This window comes from Colobus angolensis, unplaced genomic scaffold, assembly GCF_000951035.1.
Source record: "Colobus angolensis palliatus isolate OR3802 unplaced genomic scaffold, Cang.pa_1.0 Scaffold169, whole genome shotgun sequence".
Taxonomy (NCBI): domain Eukaryota; kingdom Metazoa; phylum Chordata; class Mammalia; order Primates; family Cercopithecidae; genus Colobus; species Colobus angolensis.
Window position 1 is genome coordinate 1,703,686 of NW_012114810.1, and position 9,844 is coordinate 1,713,529.

The 9,844-nt window shown below is 52.7% G+C and overlaps 1 protein-coding gene across 2 annotated transcripts in view; it reads right to left on the reverse strand.

The window, feature by feature from the left end:
* SELENBP1 (selenium binding protein 1) overlaps nucleotides 1-5,604 on the reverse strand; it is an 8,893-nt gene extending 3,289 nt beyond the window's left edge. Inside the window, exons 1-5 of one of the 2 annotated variants that reach the window (XM_011937870.1) lie at nucleotides 5,514-5,604; nucleotides 2,382-2,438; nucleotides 2,111-2,223; nucleotides 1,672-1,857; nucleotides 865-985 (exon numbers count right to left, since the gene is read on the reverse strand). In XM_011937870.1, the coding sequence (XP_011793260.1) occupies nucleotides 865-985; nucleotides 1,672-1,857; nucleotides 2,111-2,223; nucleotides 2,382-2,438; nucleotides 5,514-5,517 (481 nt within the window). In that variant the 5' untranslated portion in view covers nucleotides 5,518-5,604. The remainder of the gene's footprint in view (nucleotides 1-864; nucleotides 986-1,671; nucleotides 1,858-2,110; nucleotides 2,224-2,381; nucleotides 2,439-5,513) is intronic. The other variant, XM_011937871.1, reaches the window with a different exon arrangement.
* Nucleotides 5,605-9,844: the final 4,240 nt, after the last annotated feature.

Sequence of the window (9,844 nt, forward strand, 5' to 3'; positions counted from 1 at the left end):
AGCCTGGGCAATAGAGCGAGACTCCATCTCAAAAAAAAAAAAAAAAAGGAAAAGAAAAAGTAAATAAAAAATTCAGACATCCAAAGGGTCTCACCCAGGCATTCAAAGGTGGCCAGGTGGCAGGGGGTGCTTTACCCTAGTGCCCCTGTCTCCTGGCAACTTCATCCCTCTCTCAGACCACAGCAGAAATGTTTCTCCTACGATATCTTCTGGGACTCAGCACCTGGTATTCTGTTGTCCAGCCTCCCACTTTTGGAGTGGGATTCCTCCCAGAGTCTAAGCTCCATTCTGCTCACTACATTTTTTTTGAGATAAGGTCTCACTCTGACACCCAGGCTGAAATGCTGTGGTTCAATCACAGCTCATTGCAGCCTCGACCTCCCCGGGCTCAGGTGATCCTCCTACCTCAGCCTCTTGAGAAGTGGGGGTTACAGGCCTGCACCACCACACCCAGCTAATTTGTGTATTTTTAGTGCAGAGTTGCCAGTGCCAACTCTGTATTATCAGCAGACAACCCACAGACGGGGTTCACCATGTTGGCCAGGCTGGTTTGGAATTCCTGAGCTCAGGCGATCCGCTGGCCTCGGCCTCTTGAAGTGCTGGGATTACAGGCATAAAGCACCACACCTGGCCTGTTTTGACTATAACTTTGTACTGAATTCATCAGTGAAGACTCATCTTAATAGAAATATTCAAAACTGAAGTTACTGGCTAACATTTAAAATACTGACTGGGATCTAGCTCACTGGTTCGCCTTGGAAAGTCATTCCATCCTTCCCCTTCCATTCTGCTCCTCCCACAGAAAAATGCTTCCCACATTTCACAGCTGTGGAAGTTTTCATGAGCACATATGCTGGCAGGTACCTTTGCCGTTGCCCTTGAGGTCTCCCAGGGAGCTGATCATCACCTCCCCGCTGGCCAGGCAGTGGCTGGTGTGGAGAAAGGCCAGTTCGCACTTGGCATGGATGTCCTTGGGCTCAATGACCTGAAAGGGGTGGGGAATGGTGTCAGAATCATACAGGACCGGGAGTCCCTGCTCCTAACCTCCATACTCCCCCTACTTCTATCTGCTGACTCTGTCATCTTTTCCTTCAAAACATGGACACAACGCTCCCTGTGGGAATATGACAAAGATTCAGTCTGGTAACTTCTACAGAGCAGCAAGGGAAAGTCAGAGAGATTGCTAATAACTCCCCGGGCAGAAAGCACTGACCTTTCCCCATGTGTCCTGAAGGCACACGCAGCCCTGTGAAACCATAAGCTCTTCCAGGGCTGGCCCACACCAGCGTTCATTCTGTATTGCCAGTAGACAACACAGTAAGTGCTTGGCACCAAGAGTGCACTAAACAAAGTGTTGGGAGGGACTGGAGTTTTTAAGAGAAACCCTGAGCTCCTAACCGCATGGGGGGCATGAATGGCTCCCTCCCTCTCTCAGAGTGAAACAAGAAGCCTCCTCCCTCTTCTCCAGTGCCCTGGTCACCGTGCTGGAGGGTGATGACCCAGAATGCCTGGATAGACTCTGTTCTGAGGTCCAACCTCCCTCCCTGCTGCCGAGCCAGATCCTGTGTAAGAGCTGGAGGCTGCTGGTTTAGGGCTGGCTTCCTGCCCGTAAGCTGCCTGGGGTGGCAGGTGTCTTATGGTCTACTGAGCTGGCAAGGGCAGAAGACATGCCTTGTGCAGCTTTGGGGCCCGGGGCTCAGAGCCCACGTCCACCACATAGATGCGAGAGGAGATGAAACTGGGCAGCATCAGCTTGGTGCGCGACTTGGTGCTATCACCGAAGCAGCTGCTGCAGGTGTTCCATCCTGAGTGATGCAGCTCATCCTTCAGGTTGGGCATGGGCAGCCGGTGGATGACCTAGGATGTGGGGAGATGGGGTGCTCTTCCAGGCCACGCCTCTGTCCGCTTCTGGAAGAGGGGCCCCTGTGGACCTATTTTGGTTTGGAAGCACGGCACAGGCTGGATTTCAGCACTCCCCTTGTCCCAGGTTGAGCCTGCACATCCATACCCAGGGAGGGCCAAGAAGGATGGAGCTGGGAAGGGGGGCCCCAGGGCCAGGGAGGAGGGCAGCTACGCTCTTAAAGTAGCTGGTGCCCAAGCCCTGCCTTACCTGGCAATACTGGGGAGACTTGGGGTCAACATCCACAGTGGCCAGGTAATCTGGGGCCTCAGTGCCCGTGTTTCGGTAAATGCAGGGCAGGTAGACGATCTCTTCTCTGGGTCCTGCAGGGTAGAAAGCAGGCAGCAGGGACAGCAGGGTGGGAAGGAAAGGTAGGGGAAGTGCTGGGTGTGCCAGAGGGTGGGGGCTAGGTCTGAAGTCCCTCCACCCCTAGCTGTGGAATCAGTTGTAGGGCGTTGACTCTCAGACCATGGGCAATTACCTTTCATGGCCTCCAGAGGGGTGGAGTAGCCGGGTCCACAATTCCCACATTTTGTAGCTGTGGAAGCAATGGGGCACATTGGCTGGGCCACGCTCTGGAGGGTGAAGGCTCCCTCCCCACATCCTGCAGCGTACATCCCAGTGGGCCACAGCAGTGCGGCTGGCCTAGGTCCCCAATCCAGCCTCATCGCTCTGGCCTGTCCTCTCTGCCCCCTCAGAGCACTGATGAGGGTGAGGTTGTGCTGGGAAGAGCTGGAGACACGTATGACTTGAAGGTAGACAGACAGTCCAGCAGGGCCCAGGGAGGGCCGGAGGAGGGCTGATGCAGCTGGGGTCGTGTGGTATAGTGAATATGACACAGACTCGGAGCCCAACCCCAGCCTGCCCCTGACTATCCAGGGGAGCTTGGGCAAAGTACTGAAGCTCCTCAACCTCAATTTCTGCATCCTCTGTAAAATGGAGATGGTAAGAATTCCACAGTGGGCTTTTACAAGAAGTAAACACAAGGATGCAGTTGGTGTGCAGCTCCCTGCTTATCTGGTCAAAGCTCAGGCACCCCTGGCTGTTCTTGGGGAGCCACTCTCAGGGAGAGAGCGTGGCGCCTGCTCAGCTCCCTTCATCTAGATGTTTCTATATCCGGGGGAGGCCAATTCCTGCTTTTCTCTCCCCTGGGTCCTGATCCCAGGCTGCTAGCCAAGGGTTGGATTACATAACTGAGAGTCTGGGGCTAATAGCAGCTGGAAGTCCTCAGGCCGTTTTCTACCCATGGGTGTGCCCCACTTCCTTTATCTGGAAAGTGAGGTGTTTGGCCCAACTCTGGAGAGCCCAGAGGCCTGCCCACCAGAGAGGTAGGGCACCCTCCCACCCTCCCTATCTCTGAAGTCTGGCAAGAGGGGCCACGCTAATCTCCAGGATGGAAGTCAGCAGATGCACAGCAGGGCTGGGACATCACAGCTGCCAGCACCCCAGCATCAGAGTTTGGGGCCTGCTGGGGAGCAGGGGCTAAAGAATAACCCAGAGGGGGCGGCAGGCTGAAAGAAACCCTGGAGTGGCGTCCACAGGCCTGGGCCCTGTCTCCTGCCTTGTCCTGTGGCCAGTCCAGCCTCTGCCTTCACAGCTGGGCTGCAAGTGAGGAGCTAGGAGTAGGCAGAGTGGGGCCGCCACTGGGGCTTGGGACTCCCACTCGCAGCAGCTAAAGGACTTAGGAAGCTGAGAGGCAGCAACAGCGTTCAGAGTCTGGAAACCTGGTTTCAAGTGCCAGGTTTGATGCCCTGTTTCTCCATTTTCTCCTCTTCGTTTATGAAAAGTGGGCAATAATGATATTCTACCTACTTCTCTAGGTAGATATGGAGGACAAATAAGACAATGTATTTCAAAGTCCTTTCATAGAACTGAATTAGGCCATGTGCAGTGGCTCACGCCCTCCCCCAGAAAATGCTAGAAAACCTGAGGGGGTAGCTGGGGAGGGAGCAGTGGACTCTGCTTCATTGTCCCCAGTCTGCACACCCCTCCCCCACCACCCCGCTGCATTTCCCAGCTTAGCCAAACTTTCTGAGGAAGGTGGGCAGAGGCACTGCTGGGAAGTGGGATCCTGGGCCCTGACTTGGCTCCATTCAGCAGAGGCTGGGGCCAGGGTGCCTTTCTACACTCTGTATCCCAGCACTTTGGAAGGCTGAGGCAAACAGATTACCTAATGTCAGGAGTTTGAGACCAGCCTCGCCAACATGGCAAAACCCTGTCTCTATTAAAAATACAAAAATTAACTGGACATGGTGGCGTACACCTGTAATCCCAGCTACTTGGGAGGCTGAGGCAGAAGAATCGCTTGAACCCGGGAGGCGGAGGCTTCAGTGAGCCGAGATCGCACCACTGCATTCCAGTCTGGGCTACAAGAGTGAAATTCTGACTCAAAAAAAAAAAAAAAAGTGAATTACTGTGTAAATATGGGAAGGGCTGTGCCAGAGGACAGGAGAATGCCAGAGAGTGCTTGATGCCCAGAGAGAGGGCTGGAGGTGGGGCAGGGAGAGAGAGAGAGAGAGATCCAGTTCACAGGAGTTAAGGAGACTGGTTCTGCTACAGAACCTTGCTAAGTCGAGGCTTGGCACCAGATGCCAGGGGGTGGGGAAGGAAGTTGCTGGATACAGAAGGGAAAGGAGATTAAAAAACTCCAAGACATCAAGACAGAGATACAAAAACTACAAAACCAGGGAGAAACAGAGGGAAGTAAAGGTGCAGAGGAGGAGCTGCCCGCTCTGCAGCCTCTGCTCACCCCACACCCCACACCCCAGCAACCCCAGCAACCCCAGCCCCAGCATTTCGCAGAGTCAGGCCCAGCATGCCACTGCAGCCCCAGGGAGCATCATTCCTCTTTCTGGGGAATACCCCCCATCTGAAGTATCTCAAGCAAGATCTCAGAGCAGCTTTGGGTTTGGGATGGACCCACGGAAAGCTCAAGTGGGTTTTCCGTGCCAGGCTGGCTGCTGGGCATTCTTCCAGCTGAGGAAGAGCCAGCCTCAAGTGGGGAAGGACCTCCCAACCAAATCCTTCTTAGCCTGTCACCCAGGAGCCCACGGATGGAGGAATAGCAGGGCCAAGGGGGATTTAGGGGTGGAGGAGGCATTGAAACAGGTCCCCAGTGAAAGAGCTTGGGGGTCTCTGATTTCCCTCCCAAAGAGCTTTGCTGTGTAGAGTAGCTAGAGAGTGACCTGGGCACAGAAAAGCTTAGACTCCCTACCTCCCTGGAGTGCAAAGTTGGCCCAGGGCTGAAATCAGGATCGTCTCTTTTCTATGTGAGGGCCAGGGACCGAGTGGTGTTCTCTAAGAGCCCCCCTATCTGATTTTCCCAGCTGCAGAAAGGCACCCTGGCCCCAGCCTCTGCTGAATGGAGCCAAGTCAGGGCCCAGGATCCCATTTCCCAGCAGTGCCTCTGCCCACCTTTCTCAGAAACTTTGGCTAAACTGGGAAATGCAGCGGGGTGGTGGGGGAGGGGTGTGCAGACTGGGGACAATGAAGCAGAGTCCACTGCTCCCTCCCCAGCTACCCCCTCAGGTTTTCTAGCATTTTCTGGGGGAGGGCCTTCCAAATTAGGGGCAGACAGAGCAGGCAATGTGTGATTGGAAGCCCCTCTCCTTACCCATGCTGCCAACTGGTACACTCTGATCCTGGCAGGTTTGCTGTGCTGGTGTTAGAGGCCGCTGTTCCAGGGAAGGAGCAAAGGGAGGGAATTTATACAACCAACTGGGGGTGGGGCAGGGAAGGAGGAGGGCCCAGGCTGTAGCCCAGAGTGAACTACTCAGGGCAGCTGGCCAGGATACTCTCAAGTGGCCTAGGGCAACTGGTGTTTGAATTATGGGGTGTGCGTGTATGTGTTTAAGTGTGCATGTGTGGGAGCCTCTGCTTGCTTGCTTGCTTGCTTGCTTGCTTTCCTTCTTTCTTTCTTTCGTCCTTTATTTTGACAGGGTTTCACTCTTGCCCAGGCTGGAGTGCAGTGGGGCGATCTTGGCTCACTGCAGCCTCTGCCTCCTGGGTTCAAGCGATTCTCTTGCCTCATCCTCCCGAGTAACTGGGATTACGGGCACCCACCACCATGCTCAGCAATTTTGTATTTTTAGCAGAGAAGGAATTGCACCATGTTGGTCAGACTGGTCTCAAACTCCTGACCTCAGGTGATCCACCCATGTCAGCCTCCAAAAGTGCTGGGATTACAGGTGTGAGCTGCCGACCCCGGCCAGCTCGTGCTCTTTAGTGGGTGTGTAGATCTGTGTGTCTGCGCATGTGTGTGTTCCTGTATACCTGTGTGTTGCTCATGCATGTACCTGCATGAGTGTGTATCAGTGCCTGTGTGTGAATTTCCACCTGTGCGAATGTGCCTGTGAGTGTGCTTGTGTGTATTTGTGTGTGTGGATGTGTGTGTGTGCCTCTGTGAGTATGTGCCTGCCAGAGTATCTACGCCTGCGTGGACATGTGCATAAGTGCCTGTGTATGCGTAGTGTGTGGCTATGTGGCTGTGTGTGTGCTTGTGTAAGCCTGCACACGTATGTGCTCCTGTGTCTCCAAATGCTCATCTTTGTATTTGGATCTGTCTCTTGGCATTTAGGGGGACCCAGGACTGTGGGCCCATCTGCTCCTACCTCCATGGCCAGGGTCACCTCTTCCCTAAGATTGCCCTCTTATTCCAGATGTTCATACTCTTTGGATAAAAGCTCTGGGGTGAAGTTTTTATTGGTTAGGAAAAAGAGTAAAGTCTGGGCTTGAGATTGCAAGTAGAATACAAGGTTTCCAAACCAGAGTGGAGGGAAGGGGAGCAAAATTGGGCCTTGGTGCATTGGGTGTCTGTCTTCCTGGCTCCCATCAGTGAGTGATCATGTGCCCATCAAGGAAGACTCCCTGTGGCTGCCCAGGGCAAGGATCTTCTCTTGTTTTCTTTTCTTTTCTTTTTTTTTTTTTCTTTTTGAGACACAGTCTCACTCTGTCGCCCAGGCTGGAGTGCAGTGGCCAGATCTCAGCTCACTGCAAGCTCTGCCTCCCGGGTTTACGCCATTCTCCTGCCTCAGCCTCCCGAGTAGCTGGGACTACAGGCGCCCGCCATCTCACCCGGTTAGTTTTTTTGTATTTTTAGTAGAGACGGGGTTTCACCGTGTTAGCCAAGATGGTCTCGATCTCCTGACCTTGTGATCCGCCCGTCTTGGCCTCCCAAAGTGCTGGGGTTACAGGCTTGAGCCACCGCGCCCGGCCAAGGGTCTTCTCTTATCCCCAGCACCACTCACCCCCTCTTGGCTCCATCCTGAGTCTATCATCCTCGCCATTGTGCCATCAGCCTGCCAGGCATCACAGAGAGCCTTGTGTGTACAGCTGCCCCACAGGGGAGGCCCCGAAGGCTGTGTCCTTATCTTTGCCTGCTTCCTCCTGTCCTGGCTACCTCCACTTACCGTGCCTTCACCCTTCCCTCTGGCCCTCCCCTCTTCCTCCTCCTGAGGTCTTTATCTCCTGCCTCCTGTCTATTCTCCAGCTTCTTGGCTTGGGGTAGTCCGCCACCCAAGATCTGAAAGAGAAAGAAACCTTATCCCCACCTTCTCATAACAAATTATTCAGTCATTAACTAAAAAAGAAAAAAAAAAAAACACAAAGCTGTTTTTTTGTTTGTTGTGGTCTGTCATTGACTACCTCTTTCATGCTCCTGAGCTCTGACTTGGCTGGTCTCTGCAGCTCCTCCATGGCACCCCTCACCTCTGCCTGTGGATTTCTCCCTGAACTCTTGCTCTACTGTCAGCAAGGTGGTTGGGGAAGTTGTCCTGATCTGGGTTGCAGATGGAGGCAGTGAAGGTAGAGGGGTGATTCTCCTGCCTCAGCCTCCCGAGTAGCTGGGACTACAGGTGTCCACCACCACACCTGGCTCATTTTTGTATTTTTAGTAGAGACGGGGTTTCACCATGTTGGACAGGCTGGTCTCGAACTCCTGACCTCAGGTGATCCACCCACCTCAGCCTCGCAAAATGCTAGGATTATAGGCCTGAGACACCGTGCCCAGCTGACCTGGCTAATTTTTAATTTTTTTTTTTAATGGAGATGGGGGTCTCACTATGTTGCCCAGGCTGATCTCAGACTCTCGGGCTCAAGTGATCTGCCTTGGTCTCCCAAAGTTAATTTTGGATTTTAAAAAAAATAATAAGTACTGCTTTTGTAACTAAAAGCTCAAATAAATATATTAAAAGAAAAACTATAAGGAAGATGAAAGGAAGGATGGAAGGTCACATACAGTGCAGGTGAGGGCTAGAGTGAGGGCCCATGCTGGGGAGAAGGACTAGCCCCAGTCCCTTTTGAGCTACAGCTCTCCCACCCAGCTGCCCGTCCTTTCCTCTGGAAGACACGCATGTGCGTGGCCATTCATTCATTCATTCTTGTAATCTACAAACCTTTCTGAAGCACCTCTTTTTTTTTTTTTTTTTGAGACGGAGTCTTGCTCTGTCGCCCAGGCTGGACTGCAGTGGCCGGATCTCAGCTCACTGCAAGCTCCGCCTCCCGGATTTACGCCATTCTCCTGCCTCAGCCTCCCAAGTAGCTGGGACTACAGGCGCCCGCCACCTCGCCCGGCTAATTTTTTTTGTATTTTTTTTTAGTAGAGACGGGGTTTCACCATGTTAGCAGAATGGTCTCGATCTCCTGACCTCGTGATCCACCCATCTCGGCCTCCCAAAGTGCTGGGATTACAGGCTTGAGCCACCGCGCCCGGCTGGAGCACCTCTTTTGAGCCAGATATAGTAGACAAAGTAGTGAACAGGGCAAAGTTGCTACCTTCATAGAGATGACTTTTTAGGGGGGATAACTGATAATCATGCAAATATACAAACAAATAAAATCACTTCAGATCAGTGCTATGAAGGAGTAGGGTAATGTAGGGGTGACTGATGCAGCATTAGGTAGGGTTGCCTGGTATGCATGGGTACAGAATTATATGCAAACAAACAGCATAAAAGAACTAAAACAAACCAAAAAGCACAAATGTATGCAAAATGCCTGTAAGGCATAAAGATAGCAGCCTGTGGAGGTCTGAGGCAGGACTGGCTGGACAGGTTGGGGTTTTCACCAGCTAAGTAGAGTTTCAGAGCCCTGTTCTGCTCATTTATCCTTATATTAACAGACTAACTCCTCAGGCGTGTGTAGCAGATGTGAAGGGAGTAGCATTTAATGAGAACCTGCTACCAGAGGTGACTGGTGCCAGGCCGGGCCCTACACACTAGCAATTAGCTCAGGTTCTGCCCATGGCACACCTGGAGAGGTTAAATGCCTTTTTCTTTTTCTTTCTTTCTTTTTCTTTTGAGACAGAGTCTCGCTCTGTCGCCAGGCTGGAGTGCAGTGGCATGATCTTGGCTCACTGCAACCTCCGCCTCCCAGGTTCCAGCAATTCTCCTGCCTCAGCTTCCTGAGTAGCTGGGAATACAGGTGCACACCACCACACCCAGCTAATTTTTGTATTTTTTAGTAGAGATGGGGTTTCACCATATGGACAGGCTGGTCTCAAACTCCTGTCCTCGTGATCTGCCCGCCTTGGCCTCCCAAAGTGCTGGGGTTACAGGTGTGAGCCACCACACCCAGCCTGTAAATGCCTTTTTCTTCATCTTACATTCAGGAAACAGAGTTTTCCCAATTCACTCCGTTGCCCACACTTAATGCACTGTCTCTGAATGACAGTGAGTTCAAAGCCTACTGCTCAGGATAATAACGGCTCAAAGAAGAGAAATATTTTTTTGTTTGTTTGTTTTTTGAGATGGAGTCTTGCTCTGTCACCCAGGCTGGAGTGAAGCGGCACGATCTTGGCTCACTGCAAGCTCTGCCTCCCAGGTTCACGCCATCCTCCTGCCCCAGCCTCTCGAGTAGCTGGGACTACAGGTGCCCGCCACCATGCCCGGCTACTTTTTCATATTTTTATTAGAGACGGAGTTTCACCATGTTAGCCAGGATGGTCTC